The sequence below is a fragment of the Oryctolagus cuniculus genome, chromosome 7, assembly GCF_964237555.1.
Source record: "Oryctolagus cuniculus chromosome 7, mOryCun1.1, whole genome shotgun sequence".
Taxonomy (NCBI): domain Eukaryota; kingdom Metazoa; phylum Chordata; class Mammalia; order Lagomorpha; family Leporidae; genus Oryctolagus; species Oryctolagus cuniculus.
In genome coordinates this window covers 130834884-130853526 of record NC_091438.1, presented here as the reverse complement: position 1 = coordinate 130853526, position 18643 = coordinate 130834884, and the positions used below count along the sequence as shown (strand labels likewise).

At 38.4% G+C, this 18643-nt stretch overlaps 1 protein-coding gene across 10 annotated transcripts in view; it reads right to left on the bottom strand.

The window, feature by feature from the left end:
- The window catches only part of FOXJ3 (forkhead box J3), a 157983-nt gene that overhangs the window by 21258 nt on the left and 118082 nt on the right, over positions 1 to 18643 (bottom strand). For 6 of the 10 annotated variants that reach the window (XM_051856634.2, XM_070078647.1, XM_070078646.1 and 3 more), the window contains 2 exons: positions 12819 to 12920; positions 2152 to 2280 (listed from right to left, as the gene is read on the bottom strand). In XM_051856634.2, coding sequence (XP_051712594.1) covers positions 2152 to 2280; positions 12819 to 12920 — 231 coding nt within the window. The remainder of the gene's footprint in view (positions 1 to 2151; positions 2281 to 12818; positions 12921 to 18643) is intronic. The other 4 variants (XM_070078649.1, XM_070078651.1, XM_070078650.1 and 1 more) reach the window with 1 other exon arrangement.

Genomic DNA, 18643 nt, shown 5'->3' with positions numbered 1-18643 from the left:
TCTATTGATCAGCTAAATATGGAAGGTAATCTACATCCACAGATCAAAAATATGTGGAAAAATAAAACTGTTGTCTATACAGAACATGTACAGATTTCTTTCTTTCTCATCACTATTCCCTAAACAATGTATGATAGCTATACACATAGCACTTACATTGTATTAGGTATTGTAAGTAATCTAGAGATGATGTAAAGTATATAGGATGATGTGTGCAGGTTCTATACAAAAGTACAACAAAAGGACTTGAGCACCCTCAGATTTTGGTATCCACAAGGGTCCTGGAACCAATCTCCCAAGAACACCAAGGCAAAACTGTCATTTTTTTCAGGAAGGATACATGAAAACAAGGGCAAGGTATCAAGAAGTGAATTTTTTTGCCTTCATATATGAATGAAAATCTGACTGGACATAACATTTGTTGTTTGAAATCTACTCCCTCCACACTCTGCACAGTGCTGTATTATCTTCAGGCATCCAGAGTTACTGAGAAGTGCTTCCCTGCATGTAACTTTATGAGTGATCACTTTTGAAATCTTTAAATTTTCCAGAATGCTTCTAGATATTTTCCCCAATATTTTTTTTATTTATTTATTTATTTATTTATTTATTTATTTATTTATTTATTTTTTGACAGGCAGAGTGGAGAGAGAGAGACAGAGAGAAAGGTCTTCCTTTTTGCCATTGATTCACCCTCGAATGGCCGCCGTGGCCGGCGCATCGCGCTGATCCAAAGGCAGGAGCCAGGTGCTTCTCCTGGTCTCCCATGGGGTGCAGGGCCCAAGCACTTGGGCCATCCTCCACTGCACTCCCTGGCCACAGCAGAGAGCTGGCCTGGAAGAGGGGCAACCGGGACAGAATCTGGCGCCCCGACCGGGACTAGGACCCAGTGTGCCGGCGCCGCAAGGTGGAGGATTAGCCTATTGAGCTGCGGTGCCAGCCTTGTTTTAAAACTCTATTTATTCTGAAAACTGCTTCTCTATCAATTTTTCTGGTGTTTTCTGCAGGGATACCTATAATTCTCAGTTCTCTGTATTTATTGTCACCTTTTACAGAATTTTACTTTCCTTTTCTTTTTCTTCTGCATTCTGGGGAAAATCATTCTCATTTTTTCCCAAGAGCACTGAAAACAGTATTGCAGAGTCAACTTTCTTGGTGCCTACACTTAGTGTGAATTTCAATTTTGCTGAGTTTTTATTACCCTTGTGCAATTATTCTCTTAGGCTCCCCCTATATAGCAGGGTAGTTCAAAGAAGTTCATGGGAAAAACAGAATGAAAAGATTAAGCTTATTTTAGTGCAGAAAAAAATCTGAAGTCCATGCGTAGCTTTTTTATAATTCACATATTCCATGGACTCTTGAAGTACTCTGTAGCCATTTGTGAGTTTTTTCCTATTTACTAATCAATCATGGGACAGAATGTGATCTGGTAAGATCGAATTTACACTGGTGTGTAGTTCCTCTCTGTTCTCTGCCCAGTGGGGCAGATAGTTATCAGCTGGTAAGAAAGGAAGTATCAGATAAACCCAAGGGTCATGATCCTGTACAGGTTAACAAATCAGCACAGGAGCAAGGATACTTTCACACAGGTTTCTTTATATTATGACTATGTTTCCCAGACCAACTCTGAAAATTTAAGAGTAGTTAACAATGGAGCACCAGGCAACCCTAACCTTTGGGGTTTACAGAATTCCTATCTTAGACCTACAACTAGACAACAAGTCAATACACATATCTTCTAAGCTCTTTTTCCTAGAAGAGTAAGCAGATTATCATCTGCAGTTCTAAACAAAGTAAAATTTTCCTATTCCAATAGCTTTTCACGTGGACATAGAACAGGTGGAATAAAGTAGTTTAAAATATGAGGGGTCTTCAAAAAGTTAATGGAAAATGGAACTGAAAGAACATGAATTTTTGCTGAACTTTTAAATCTCCCTTATACACAGCAACATAACTGTAGGTACTTAGTAAAACAGAAGTTCAAAATTAAGACTTCATCAAGGGAGAAATCTACTTAAGCCTGATCTACTTACTAAACTAATATACTAGTTAGAGAAAAACACTAGTCATTTTTTATTTGCATTTCAATTACTTTTGGTTTTGTCTTAAGCACTAAATGATTATCAAACAACTAACTTCACCAAGACTTACCGGTGTATAACTATGCACACTTCCAACACTGTTCAAATTAACAGATGCCAAACTCTGGTCTGAGAGACTGTTGTTAAGGCTACTTCGTGGGCTATCACTACCATCCTGATCAGCGTTGTACAATGTCACCTAGAATGAAAAGCAACAATTAAGTAGTTCCCACTATAAAGAATGTCTTTCAAGCAACTATACAAAAATATGACTGAGTAGGTACACAGCAGAAGACACAATTCCAACAGGCTTTTCTTTGGTGCTTCCCCTTCATTACTAACTCCATGGTCACTTAGAAATAATTCAATGTTCTCAAACTAAAGGGCAGGTCTGTCTAGAGGCATATATATTTGGTTTATTATTAGGTATAATTAGTTCAAAAGCATTTAATGAGGGTTATACTGGATTTTTACTCTGTCAAGTATAAATTGATTCTGTTTAAGCTTTAAGCAAAACTACTATCAAAATCTTAGGCCACAAAAAAAAAAAAAACCCTAGATTTTCTTTTTAAATAATAGGCTTCACAGTATTTATTATATTTAAATTGAAAACTTAACTGCCTAAAATATTTTCACAATCATAGATAAGCAATCTAATTTTTAAAAATAATATGCTAATATGGCCGGCGCCGCGGCTCACTAGGCTAATCCTCCGCCTAGCGGCGCCGGCACACCGGGTCCTAGTCCCGGTCGGGGCGCCGGATTCTGTCCCGGTTGCCCCTCTTCCAGGCCAGCCCTCTGCTGTGGCCAGGGAGTGCAGTGGAGGATGGCCCAGGTGCTTGGGCCCTGCACCCCATGGGAGACCAGGAAAAGCACCTGGCTCCTGGCTCCTGCCATCGGATCAGCGCGGTGCGCCAGCCGCAGCGCGCCGGCCGCGGCGGCCACTGGAGGGTGAACCAACGGCAAAGGAAGACCTTTCTCTCTGTCTCTCTCTCTCACTGTCCACTCTGCCTGTCAAAAAAAAAAAAAATTAAAAAAAAATAATATGCTAATATATACATTAGATAAAAAGGACTATGAGGTCAAAATGTTAGCAGTGGTTAACTAGCTAGGGCTAGGGACTTCAGATAACTGATCATTAATAGTATATATGCATAGTTAAAAAAAATTTTGTATTCATTTGAGAGGCAGAAACAGAGAGACAGAAAGGGAATAAGTTCCCATCTGTTAGATAACTTCCCAAATGCTGACAGCAGCACTGGGCTGAGGCTGATGTGAGAAACAGGGAACTCAATCCAAATGTACCAAGAACTCAACTATGTGAGCCATCACCTCTGCCTCCCAGAGTCTGCACTGTCAGGAAGCTGGAGTCAGGAGCCAGTGACAGGAACTGTCACCCAAGAACTACAATGTGGAACATGGGCATCGTAACTGCCAGGCTAAATGCCCATCAAGTGAGTGTATGTTTTCACAGCATTTTTTTTAAAACTGGAAACCAATAAAAGGTATTTTTAAATCAGGTAACTAAGCTGTTTTTCAAGTTTTTGTTCACATGCTATTAACAAACTTTTCTTTTTAGGATCCTACTTACAGAAGAATTACTAACACAATTGGCTTTATGGTCACTGGCTTTATGGTCTAACTAATCTGTAGCAAATTTTTACCCATTATTAAACTGTTACCACCTTGAGTTCACAATAAGAAATCATTAACACAGGGCCTTCTGCTCAGTATAAACAGCTGCTAAACTCAGTAACCAACTAACCATCTTGTCTGTGATGAAAATGGGTTTATGGTCAATGCTAACATTTGCCATAAGAAGGTAGAGATATGCCTCTATACTTAAGGCAAAGCTAAGATGTCCCATATTAACATCAACTAGAAATAACTGTCTAAGAAATAAATAAGAGCACTCTGGCCTCAGAATCAGCCCTTAAGTCATGAGAGTCTTGGGCTCTTCCATGTCTTGGCATGGAAAGCCAAGACACTCTGGCAAAAAAAAAAAAAAAAAAAAAAACCAACCAACCCTAAATGAGAGATCTCTGCGAGTGAGATCCCAGCGGAAAGAACGGGCCATCAATGAAGGAAGTACCTTTCTCTGCATGGAGGAGAGAACTTCCACTTTGACTATGACCTTGTCTAAATAAAATCAGAGTTGGTGAACTCAAAAGGCTTCCATAGCCTTGGCAACCCATGACAAAAGCCTAGGGTGATTACTGATGCCATAAACAAGAGTGTCAATTGTTTGAAGTCAACAACAGGAGTCACTGTGCACTTATTCCCCATGCAGGATCTCTGTCCTTAATGTGTTGTACAATGTGAATTTGTCCTTTGTGTGCTGTACATTGAGATTTAATGCTATAACTAGTAATCAAACAGTACTTTACACATTGTGTTTCTGTGTGGGTGCAAACTGTTGATATCTTTACTTAATATATACTAAATTGATCTTCTGTATCTAAAGATAATTGAAAATGAATCTTGATTTGAATGGGATGGGAGAGGGAGTGGGAGATGAGAGGGTTACAGGTGGCAGGGAAGTTATGGAGGGGAAAAGCCACTGTAATCCTAAAACTGTACTTTGGAAATTTATATTTATTAAATAAAAGTTAAAAAATACATAAGAGAAAAGAAGAAAAAAATGAGGAGAAATAAAGAAAATTCTAGCCAAGATTTTTTTCTGATAAATATAAACTTTCTGGTAAATTTCATAAAACTCAACCTGATGAGTTCCTAGGAATAATTTTAAAAACTCTCTTCATTAAATCTTTGAAAAAATAAAGGGGAGGGGGCTGGCACTGTGGTGTAGTAGGTAAAGCCACCGCCTGCAGAGCTGGTATCCCATATGGGCGCCAGTTCAAGGCCCTGCTGCTCCACTTCCGATCCAGCTCTCTGCTATGGCCTAGGAAAGCAGTACAAGATGAACCAAGTCCTTGGGCCCCTTAACCCACATGGGAGACCTGGAAGAAGCTCCTGGCTTTGGATTGGTGCAGCTCCGGCTGTTGCAGCCAATTGGGGAGTGAACCAACAGAGGGAAGACCTCTCTCTCTCTCTGCCTCTCCTTCTCTCTCTGTTAACTCTTTCAAATAAATAAAATAAATATTTAAAAAAATAAATAAGTAAACTCTCTCCATCTGGACAACTAATCTCTTTAATTTGGAGGGAAGATCAATATTTTTTATTAAAGTGTAAAATATATAGAAAGTAAAGTGTATTAAATTACAGAACAGGAATACTTATGTAATCACTATCCAAATCAAAGTATAGAATGACAGTTATCAAATTTTGGTCTCAGACTCCCTTTTATTATAAGATTTACTTATTTATTTGAAAGGCAGAATTAGAGGTAGAGGTAGAGGAAGAGAGAGAGAATCTTCCATCTGCTGGTTTACATCCCAAATGGCTACAATGACTGGAACCGGACTGTGGTGAAGCCTGGAGCATCATCTGAGTCTCCCACAGGGAGGGGCAGGGACTCAAGTACTTGGGCCATCTTCCACTGCTTTCCCAGGAGCATTAGTAGGGAGCTAAATCGGAAGTGGAGCAGCTGGGACTTGAACTAGTATACATATGGGATGCCAGAACTGTAGGTGGTGGCCTCACCCACCATGACACAATGCTGGTCCCTCCTTTTCAGTCTTAAAAATTAAGAAGCCAAGGAATTTTTGTTTATATTATACATAATTAACAACTGGCATATGAGAAACTAAAACTCAAAATATTTTTAATTAGTTAACTCATTTAAAAATAACTAAACCCAATTACAAGTTAACATAAAAAATAATCCACTCCCAACAAATTGGCACTGTTTTACATCTGTATAAATCTCAAGGTCTGACTTAATAGACTACCGAATTCTCATACCCGCTTTTTTTTTTTTTTTTTTTTTTTTTTTTTTGACAGGCAGAGTGGACAGTGAGAGAGACAGAGAGAAAGGTCTTCCTTTGCCGTTGGTTCACCCTCCAATGGCCGCCGCGGCCAGCGCGCTGCGGCCGGCGCACCGCGCTGATCCGATGGCAAGAGCCAGGAGCCAGGTGCTTTTCCTGGTCTCCCATGGGGTGCAGGGCCCAAGCACCTGGGCCATCCTCCACTGCACTCCCTGGCCACAGCAGAGGGCTGGCCTGGAAGAGGGGCAACCGGGACAGAATCCGGCGCCCCGACCGGGACTAGAACCCGGTGTGCCGGCGCCGCTAGGCGGAGGATTAGCCTAGTGAGCCGCGGCGCCGGCCCTCATACCCGCTTTGTATTCAATCTGTAGTGATGTGTTGTGTGTGTGGAAGTATGGGAAGAAAACTTGGTAAAGGGAGGGATGCTTTAAAAGAGAAACTGTAGATCATCTTCTTTGAAACAAAAACTTTAACATAACAAGTGGCTTTTTTAAAAAGATTACTTGCAATATGGAATCTGAAACCATGTCAAATATTTCAGACTCCTTGTACCTTGCATGGATCATATCTATGTATGATGTCACTTGAAAATGCTAATTTCCTAAGTTAATGCAGAACTTCTGAATGTTGTGGCATCTAATCATACAACATCAAAAAAAAATATATATATACCTGTTAACATCACCCCAGACTCATTGGAAAACCCTTTTTAAATGTAAAGCTATCAAAATCATTGTAGTGGACATAAATTTTCCAAAATTATACTTTTTGCTTGGAAATCCAAAGGTGACCATTGGCAATAGATACTGTTAACTTTTTACTTGAAATGACTTTGCCAATTTTCAAGAAAACATCTACCAAATACCCAAATAATCATTCTGAGTTCTTAACAGTGATTTATGAACACAATTGCTAAGTTCAGCTTCCAACGTGAACAATCACACAACTGCTTTTCCTTGAAGCAACCACTATACCTTGGTATGTAGAAGCACTTTGTGAATTTCCATTTCATACTGCTGAATATAAAAAAGATGGGTATTCATTTGTCCTGCTTCACCAAGGATACTCTTAAATAAAACTAGGATGAATGAAGAATTACAGTGACTACTAGTACAGTTAGTTGTCATTGCCTTGATTTGCACAGGTGCCACAAGCTTACCATTACTTGGCTTAATCAGTGGAAACTGGCCTGGCTCTATCTCTCTCTGTAACTCAGTCTTTCAAATAAATAAAATAAATCTTAAATAAATAAATAAATCTTTAGAAAAAGTTTTTGAAATTCATGCAGTTTTTTGTAATACACATTTTCCATGAACTTTTTGAATACCCTACAAATACATAATTTCAATTTTTTGAACCAAAATAAGCTTATCTTTTAATTTTCCATGACTTTTTTGAGGTCCCCTCTTTTAAGGGGAAAAAGTTTCTAATATCATAAACTCTCTACAAAAAATGGTTATCTGAGGCCGGCACCACGGCTCACTAGGCTAATCCTCTGCCTGCGGCGCCAGCACTCCAGGTTCTAGTCCCGCTTGGGGCACCAGATTCTGTCCCAGTTGCTCCTCTTCCAGTCCAGCTCTCTGCTGTGCCCAGGAGTGCAGTGGAGGATGGCCCAAGTGTTTGGGCCCTGCACTTGCATGGAGACCAGGAGGAAGTGCCTGGCTTGGCACTGCAATGCACCGGCCTCGGATTGGCACTTGCAATGCACTGGCCGCAGCGGCCACTTCGGGGGTGAACCAACGGAAAAAGAAAGATCTTTCTCTCTGTCTCTGTCTCTGTCTCTGTCTCTCTCTCTCACTGTCTAACTGCCTGTCCAAAAAAAAAGGTTATCTGGGCATCCAAAGACCAACTGACTTTGGAGGCTGTACATTATCACCAGCACTTCGGAAGCCCTACTCAGGCACTCTCCCAACCACGACTCATAAAGACAGCAGTTACCTTTCCCGCATTTCCTGCCATAGTAACCATTATATGGACTTCTATAGTTATTGATTAGTTTTCCTAGTTTTGAGTTATTTATAAACAGAATCACAAAATCTATGATTTCCTTTTCACACAAAGCCTTGTTTTCTACTGCATTAGTATCTGCTCTTAATCTTTATGATTTACTTCTTTCCTCTGAAAAATTCTTTTTCAATTGTGAACATCATTTATCAATTACATTTACATCCCAGATCCATCTGAAATTGATTTTTCTACATGGAAAAGATCACTTTCCTTTGATCTACCACCATTACTGAAAGACATCACTGAATTCTGTGTTTCATAAGCTTGTCTACTCTTAGGGGAATATCATACTTTCAGGTGCGGTAGGACTTACTCTTTGATATTTGAAAGTATCATTTTGGTCATGTGGTTTCCCATTTATATTTTATGATCAGCTTGTTATTTTCTATACTATACCCACTGTCCCCAACAAGAGCATCTTAGGATTTTGACTGAGATCACTTTAAATCTGTTCATTAAAATGATTAAATTTGTGCAGTTTGGGAAAACCTAACTTCTTTACAATAGTCTTTTGCATGAAAATTATGTATCTATAGTTATATCTTAGTTTTCTCAGCAACTTTTAAACAACTTTAGTTAGTTTTTAACACATTCAATACCGTTTGAAGATACAATTCTAAGGATGTAATGATATTTCCTTCCTCCCACCCTTCTCTCAATCATTTTAATAGCTTTTTACATAGAGTTCATCTTTCATTTAATCCTAGGTTTTTATGTTTTTGGATACTAACTTAAAAGTTATCTTTTAAATGTATTTTTTAAAATTATTTTACTTGAGAGGCAGTTGCACACAGAGAAAGAAGATTGTCCATCTGCTGGTTCGCTCCCCAAATGGCCACAACAGCTAGGCTGAAGCTAGGAGCCAGAACTCTACCTAGGTCTCCCAAGTGTGTTGGAGGGGTCCAAGCACTTAGACCATAAATGATTGCTTTCCCAGGCACATTTAGCAGGAAGCTGGATTGGAAGTAAAATTGCCAGGACTTGAATTGGCATTCACATGGGATGCCAGCTTAACCTGCTGTGCCACAACATAAGGCCCTAAATTTTATTTTCTAATTGTGACTAATCTACAATATAATGGATTTCTAAACACTTATCTTCTATCAAGAGACCTTGCTAGATTTACCTATTAATTCTAAAACTTTCTGTAGATTTTTTTGAATTTCATATTTTAATTTTTTTTCTAAACTAATTCTATCATCTATATCATTTCTGGGACAGTTGTGATTAGTTAATTTTCTCCACATGATGGGTTATTTCTTACTACTTCTTTGGTGATTTTTTTTATTGGATCCTAGACATTCTGAGTTTAATCTTGTTTCATGACAGACATTCTTATATTCCTGTAACTGTTCCTGACCTTTTCATTTGCTGATTATAGGTACTGTGTATGCCCTTTATATTTCCCTGACTTATTTTTACTATCTTCTTCCTCTTTGGATTTGTTTTGCTCTTTTCTTGCTAGATGCTAACTCATTAACATTCAACCTTTGTTTGTTACTACATATAATTAAAGCTACTACTTTACAGGCTTTGATATGTCATATTTGTGTTTCACATTAATTCAAACTATTTTCCAACTTCTATCATGATTATTCTTTGATCTTTGGGTTATTTATAATTATACTGCTTGACTTGCAAATTTTGGAGAATTTTTTGACTATCTTTCTGCTATTATTTCTACTTTAATTCTACTGTATTGGGAAATATATTCTATATAATATCAGTCTTCTGAAGTTTGTTGAAACTTCCTTTAAGATAGCAGAGATAAGTTAAGTAACTATCCCATGCATACTTAAGAAAATGTATAATCTGTGACTGCTGGGTACAACATTCTATATAAGTCAGTTGGGTCAAAATTCCCAATTTTATGGTTCAGTCTTCTGTATCTTTAATGGGATTTTTTTTTTTTTTTGGCTTGTCATTTTGATTTTTGTCTGCTTGTTCTGAGTTAGAGAGATGAATTAACATCCACCAATATAATCAAAGACCTGCCCATTTCTCCTTTCAGTGCTGTCAGCTTTGAGGCTATGTTAAACATATACAATTTAGTACTGTTACAGTTTCTTATCAAAGTGCTCTTTTCCATAATAAAACCTCTTTCCTAATAATGTGTCTTGTCCTTACATTTAAGATGTATCTCTCTTTTTTTTTAAAGATTTATTTATTTTGAAAGTCAGAGTTCCAGGGGCCAGCGTGGTGGCGTAGCAGATAGAGCAACCCCCTCCACATGGGCAGCAGTTCGAGTCCTGGCTGCTCCACTTCTGACCCAGCTCTCTGGTATGGCCTGGGAAAGCATTAGAAGACAGCTCAAGTCCTTGGGCCTCTGCACCCACAAGGGAGACCCGGAAGAAGCTCCTGGCTTCAGATCAGTGCAGTTCTGGCCATTGCAGCCATTTGGAGAGTGAACCAGTGGATGGAAGACCTCTCTCTCTGTCTCTCCTTCTCTATGTAACTCTTTCAAATAAATAAATAAATCTTAAAAAAAAAAAAAAAAACAGTATAGACAGCAAAGAATAAATGATTCTATTTTCAAAAAAAAAAAAAAAAAAAAAAAAAAAGGCAAGAGTTCCAAAGAGAGGAGGAGATACAGAGAGATCTTCCATCCACTGGTTCACTCCCCAAATGGCCAAACTGCTAACTCTGGGCAAGGTTGAAGCCAGAAGCTTCATCTGAATCTCCCATATGGTTGGCAGGGGCCCAAATATTTGGGTCATCTTCCACTATTTTTTCCCAGGCCATTAACAGGGAATTAGATCAGAAGAAGAACAGCTGGGACATGAACCAGCGCTCATATGGGATGTCGGTTTCATAGCTGATGGTTTTACCTGCTACATCACAAACACTGGCCCCAAGATGTATCTCTTATAAGCAACACACTAGTTGGATTTTTTCATGTGGTCTAATAATTTTGTCTTTTAAGTAGAATATTGATTTCTCATGAATGCAATTAATTTAAGTATTATAATAATACTTTCCTTCACTCTCATCTCCTTTTCCCTTTCCGCCTACTCAGATCAACCAAAGAATTATTAGTTTTCCTAAGGCTGGTTTATTTTGGTTTGAAAAGAGAAAAATCAAATCTTCTCAGTTATCAACCTGAAAGTGTTGGGTGTTTACTATGGCTCTTTCCTTGAAAACCATGACCTATATAAAACTCCCATAGTTCTGAGACACTGCTGAATCCTGGCTAGTGAAAAATCTATTTTTTTGTCTGTGTCTAAACCTACTCACACAAAATTTCAGAGTTAGCAAATGACTTAGGTGGACGTTGTTTACAAAAAGTTGCAGTCTTGTCTGAGATTCCTCAAGATTTGGCTCCTCAAGCCTAGCTGTTTAGCAACTCCAAAGACCAGTTTCTGTTTCTGTAATTCAGTGATGGCTCCAGGCTGCTCTCTCTGTTTAGCTTCTATGCCATGCACTAAGAACTGAGCAATGTACCAAAATATTTCCAGGGCTTATCTCAAGGTGCTTCCCTTTTCTCAGGGATGCTGGCCCTAAACCCCTGTTGTTTTAGTCTCCAGCGTCCCCTTCCCTGTGTTTTTTTAGTGTGAGGGAGATGGGGGGGGGGGGGGCGCATTTTATACAGAGAGGCAGAAGGCTATGTTTGATAATGGCTACTATATATTATTCAGTCATAAATCCCCAGCATTTCTGATTCCTGTTTCCTAATAATGACAATTGTCTGTGTTTAGGCCTTCAGTATCCCTTTAGGCTACTGCAAAGAGCAGATTTAGATATTTCTGATTCTAACCCATCCATTTCACCTGAAATTCTCAAGTCTAACCGGGTATCATTAGAGATTATACTCTTAAGGAATAAATTTCTGGGCTCTATTCATAAGGATAGAGTAACTGATTTGGTAGTACTGCAGCAGAATCCCAGAATTAACACCACCACCAAACACATGCAATACATGTTCTTCCCAAGTGTGATTACGATGGAATCATTCCATAGATTGCTATATGGGAAAAATCATTATTCTATACCTTACCTGCCAGTTTACTTTCTAAATTGAAAACCTGATTGTATGACTTTGGTTATTCACTATTATTACTTTTTACAAATAAAAGATGTTATGAGTACTCTATCAGTACAACAGTTTACTAACATGTGTTAGTATTCAAGTGTGTAGATGAGCAAAACAGCAGAGTGAGAAACAAAGATAAAGCAAGTACAAGCCAGAGATAGGCTGAAAGCTAGAGGGAGAAGGTAAGAGCAAGACTGAAAGCAAACACTAGGTATGAGATGTATGGCTTTAAAGTACTTGTGGTATAGGGGAAGAAGTTCACAAAAATTAATCCTGCACCTCTCAGATCTTTTTAGAGTTCTGAAACATGAGATTTAAATCATCTTTTCCCACTAGGTATCTAATGACGTGGCACAGAAAAACTCTTACATCACAAAAAATGCTGCAGACTACATATCCTGTTTCGAGGATAACCTCCAATCCAATGAACTCCTAAAAGACTGTTCAAATTATTTATGTTATTGGATTTTGCTAACTAACTGAAATTTGACAATCTTTGCTTAAATCACATATTTAAAGGAGTAATCAATGGTTCTGAAATAAACTGATTCAATAAAATGATGACTCAGACATTCTATCAATGGGAACTGGGGGAGTTAAACTTTTAAATTAGTGCAGAGCTTCCTGGCAAGCACCTTTAAGTTTATCCTGAGAAATATTTTCTTCTAATTTTTGTATACCTCAAAACATTCTGGATTCAGCTTTCAAGCTATCACGGATAGCGTAGACAATTCAGAACTCTATTGTTATTATAAAGGCAAATTAAATGTATTACTCAATGACATTTCAAAATGTTTAAAAAAACGGAATTACTTTGTTAGTCACAGTGTTGATTGCCAGAGTTGGAGAGGCACTTCCCGAAATAATACACTCCATTCCCAAAGAATCTGAATCTATGCTATATGGAGTTGAGGCCTAAAATACAAGAACAAAATAAATAATTATTAGCTCATATATATAGCAACTTTAACACAGTCTGAAGGGATTTTAACAATTTCTCTAATACTGTTTTATGCTTTCTTTCTGAAAAGAACTTAAATCACCACTGAAATGTCTTCTAATATGATTATATTTTGGTATGCAACTGATGTGACATCACAAAGCTCACATCGCTATGTCCTAATAACTCTTTTAACTGGTTGTAGGCATAAATTGCAAACTTCTGTAGTAAAGATTGCTAATGGTCCTCTAATAGCCATTTTCCCCTTCTCCCTTTCAGTTACAGAACTCTATAGTTATCTGCTCATGGTTAACTAGCTACAGACTAGCTTTTCCAGACTCATCTGCAGCTAGTTGTGGCCTTAGGACGAAGGTGTGGCCAACAGGATATGAGCACAAGTACAGCTTCAAGGATCATGTCTCTGAAGAAAACATGTTTGTCCTGCATTCTCTCTTTCCTGTTTATTGCAAGCTGGAACACCGATATGGTAGTGGTGGACTTGCTTAGCTATAAAGCTGAGGGCAATACCCTCAGAAACACTGGAAAAACAAAATTAAAAAGAACCTAAACATCTGAATAACCTTACAGAACAAAGCTATTTATCTGAGTCTACCAGCTCAGATGTCTATCTCAGAGAAAAATCTCTGGTAATCCTTCAATTAATCCTGTCAATTGTAGTTTTATTTTTCTTGCATTATCTGCTACAACAACTTTACAATATCCTTAAAAAAAAAAAAAAAAACACTTCACATGCATTGCATGCATTGTTTATAGAACTGAAATGGGTGTCAAAAACAATTAGGGGGGCTGGCGCTGTGGCATAGTGGGTAAAGCCACTGCCTGCAGCACAGACATCCCATATGGGTGCCAGTTTGAGACCTGGCTGCTCCACTTCCAATCCAGCTCTCTGCTGTGACTCGGGAAAGCAGTGGAAGATGGCCCAAGTCCTTGGGCCCCTGCACCCTTGTGGGAGACCTGGGAAGAAGCTCCTGGCTCCTGGCTCTTGATCGGCCCAGCTCCAGCTATTGCAGCCATTTGGGGAGTGAATCAGTGGATAGAAGACCTCTCTCTCTCTGCCTCTGTCTCTCTGTATCTCTGCCTTTCAAATAAATAAATCTTTAAAAAAGATTAGGTTTTTGGCATTTAGCATTTTGAATATATACATTGTAATAATTCACCTCTCCCAATTTTACTGCTTTAGTGACTCTTCAAAAGTTCAACTTCAATGACAAAAGTTGAAGAAGGGCAAGTATAAATATATATTCCATGTATATTCATTTCTCCTCTGGCAAAAGATATTTGTCCCACACATGATACCAATTGAACACACTTTTAAAAATTTTATTTTAATTATTTTGAAAGGCAGAGTTACAGAGAGAGAGAGAGAGAGAGAGAGAGATTGGTCTTCCATTCGCACCAGTTCACTTCCCCAAATGGTCCAACAGCCAAGGCTAGGCTGGGCGGGAAGCCAGGAGCCAGGAGCTTCATCCAGATCTCCCATGTGGGTACAAGAGCCCAAACACTTGGGCCATCTTCCACTGCTTTCCCAGGTGCATTAGCAGGGAGCTGGATTAGAAGTGCAGCAGCTGGGACTGCAACAGGGGCCCATATGGGATGCTGACATTGCGGGAGACAGCTTAACCCATTATACAATGGCAGCCCCTGAACACATATTTTTAAAAGATCATATTGAATGAGCAAGAGAATGAATGATTTCACGGAAACAAATTTCTGACATCAATCTATTTATTACTAATTCCTCAGAATGGTTTATTCACGACTTAACCTAAATCAACTTCCAGGCAGTGGGCAGGGATATTGATTTAAAGTTGAGAAAACGAAAAGATCAGAGACATCCTTGTAACCTACAACCCAGTTCACAGCTGCTGGGTAGTCAGGAGTGTGAGATGAAAATAGAATAAGGTACACAAATAGAAGTGGAAGAACTGCAGAGACAACGTGGTTTATGCCTCAGTTTGGTGCCAGTCAACGTATCTATTCAGAAAGCTGCAAATATCATGTTTTCCTAATTCCACTCAGTCATCTCAATCCAAACTAGAGGTTCACAAATTCTCCTTCCCACAGGTAGAAACAGGGAAGCTTGTGTTGTCTGGTTTCATGCAAATTATCCCACATTTATGCTTGTTTCCTCATCTATAACAGGAAGACTATGTCACTTAGTTTAAAGCTCTGTTAAGAATACTGTGAAATAATTCATTTAAAACACTGTGCACAGAACCTAAAACACACAATAAATGCCAGCCACTGTGCTAGAGCACAGCTGCTGCTTAAGCAAGGGCTGCAGAGATGAAGGAATACTCCACAATGATTAGTGAGAAAGGACACAGCTTCGGTAAAAGGCACTGCACTCCCACAAGTTCATGGATTCAACTGCTGTAAATTTTAAGTCTTTTAATTAGGCGTTCTTTCATAGATAATTCAGTTTGTTTCAATAAAGAACACTTCATTACATGATCTGATATTTTTATATATAGAATATGTTTTTGGTAGGTACTTTGATTCTATGTTATTAATAGGCAACAAGTACTCTAACTAGTAAAGTCCGTGGATCTAAGCTTCCCAAAATGTATTTAGATAACAGTTAGCACTACAGTCATAAACCCAAAGAAAGTATCAAAAAACTTAATCTGTGAAACACCGGTTAGCATGTTAAAGATCACTTCTGGAATTTCCTCTTATTCCCTGACAAAATCCCACCAATTCAAGTTCTAATTTCAGAATGGTAGTGGGGAAAAAGCAACTTCCTGAGGATTCTGAATGGTAAGTAAAATAGATTGTGAAGAGAAATCAAAACTTGCAGACAGATTAGGGCGCTGGTGAATTTCCTGTTTTGCTGCACCTCTGTCCCAAGGTTGGCCAGCAGATGTGGACTGTAGACAGCTAAAATTGCCTTTTCTGTCAGGAGCAAGTAAGGAAGAGTTCAGGTAAACACAGCCAGCAACCTGAGCCGGAAGGGATATACCACAGGGTAGAAAGTAAAAAAAAGATCCCATCATCTGGCTTACCCTGAGCCATGTATATACAGATCAGCATCAAAGCAGAAGCTTAAGGAATCAAATTGAAATTATAATCACTGCCCAATGAAGGTGAGAAGAAGAGCTTACAGTTTGAGTCTTAACATAGTTAAGTGCAAGGTAAAATAAAAATATCAATATTCATAGAGATTGTAACAAAACTCAGAATCTATCAAATATAACATTCACAGTATCTAGGCTACAATACAAAATTACCTGACATCCAAGTAAAGGAAAAGGTACCCATTCTCTATAGAATCTACAGACACCCATTCCAAGAAGATGGACAAACTGGAATTATGAGATACAGATTACAAAGTAGCTATTATAATTGGGCTCAATGAAATAAAGATTAAAATTTTTAAATGAAAAAAACCTGAAATCTCAGTGAAGAAATAAAAAATATTTAAAAAGAACAAATCAAAATACTAGAACTGGGGCCGGCACTGTGGCACAACAGGTTAATGCCCTGGCCTGAAGCGCCAGCATCCCACATAGATGCCGATTCTAGTCCTGGCTGCTCCACTTCCGATACAGCTCTCTGCTATGGCCTGGGAAAGCAGTAGCAGATGGCCCAAGTCCTTCAGCCCCTGCACCCATGTGAGAGACCCAGAAGAAGCTCCTGGCTTCAGACTGGCGCAGCTCTGGCCATTACGGCAAACTGGGGAGTGAACTAGTGGATGGAAAATCAATCTCTCTCTCTCTGCCTCTCCTCTAACTCTTTCAAATAATAAATAAATCTTAAAAAAAAATACTAGATCTGAAGAAAACTTGAAGAACTATATATATAATTACATATATATAGTTTTCATATATATGCGTGTGTGTGTATATATATATAAATATAAATATATATATATGGAAAAATGGGTTAGTGCCTCAGAAAGCTATGGGATAATCTCAAAAGGTCTAATGAATATTTTTGATTTCCAGAAAGAAAGAAAGGGGCAGAAAACATATGGAACAAATAATGACTAAAATGTTTGGAAATGTGGTGAGAGATCAATCTACAAATCTGGGATATTTAGTGAACCACCGTAAGGTTAAATTCAAAGAAAAATCACACTTAAAATATAAACAAACTCCTTTTTTTTTTTTAAAGTTTCGTTATGAAATTTAATGCCTCTTTTTTTTAAAGATTTATTTATTTGAAAGTCAGAGTTACACAAAGAGAGAGGAGAGGCAGAGAGAGAGAGAGAGAGGTCTTCCATCTGCTGGTTTACTCCCCAATTGGCTGCATCAGCCAGAGCTGTGCCAATCCGAAGCCAGGAGCCAGAAGCTAGCTTCTTCTGGGTTTCCTATGCGGGCACAAGGGCCCAAGGACTTGGGCCATCTTCCACTGCTTTCCCAGGCCACAGCAGAGAGCTGGATTGAAAGTGGAGCAGCAGGGACCCAAAACAGTGCCCATATGGAATGCTGGCACTGCAGGTGGTGGCTTTACCCGCTAGGCCACAGTGCCAGCCCCAAATGAACTCTTAAATATAGAAAACAACCACAGCAAAACAGTATCAAATACAGGGAAACAGTGATTGGAAAATGACTGGATTTCTCACCAGAAATAATGGAGGTCACAAGACAGTATCTTAAAAGCGAAGAAAGTGCCACCCCATTCCTACCGACAAAAGGTCGATCCAGACTATATAGCTAATGAAAATACCCTTCAAAAATCAAGGCAAAATAAAGACATTATGAGAGAAAGGAACACCAAGTAAACTTGTTTTCAGGAAAATGTGCACTAGAACAAAGTTATTTAGTCCAAAAGGAAATTTTAACAGAAAGAAAACACGACTTTAGGAATGACAGACATTTGGGTAAATATAAATCTATTGCTTTTGCTGTCTAGTAAGCTTTACAACTCACATAATTATTTAATGTAAGCATTTTCACCCTGTCCTGTGAGATTTACAATGTGTGCAAACTTGATACAAACATGGGAAGTGGCAAAGAGGACCCTATGTGATTGGAAGACTTTTACATATTATATGAAGTGACACAATATTAGCTCTGCAAAAGGCTTGGTATCTTGAAATCTTTAGATAGAAAACAGGAACTATGGAAGGAGATAAACTAAAAAACACAGAGGTCAAACAGAAAACAAAATGCAGACCTACTCAAATATATCAATAATTACATTAAATGTTAGTATAAACGCTCTAATGAAAAGGCACAGATTGTCAGAGAGCTCAAAAAATAAAAAATAAGAAAGCAAGACTCAGCTAAATGAGGCTTACCAGAGTCATAATTTCAAAAATATATATATAAGGAAGAGATTATGAGAGGGAAGGAAAGGGAAGAGACAATCTGTTTCTATTTGCAAATGACGTGATTATTTATATATAAAATCCTAATGCATCTTTCACCAACTATTATAAATAACAAGATCATAGGATAGAAATACAAATTAGTTATAATGGCATAAATAATAAAAATCCATTTATAGTAGTGTCAAAGATCAAGTATTCAAGTTTAAATCTAATGAAACATGCAAGTCCTCTACACCGAAAACTAAAATTCCAGTTTCCTGCTAATGCACACCCTGATAGGCTCCAGGTATTTGCATCCCTGCCACCTACACAGGAGACCTGGATTGGGTCTCTGGGCTTTTGGTCTTAGCCTGGCCCATACTGGGGGACATTTGTGAGTCCATCAGTGGATGGAAGACC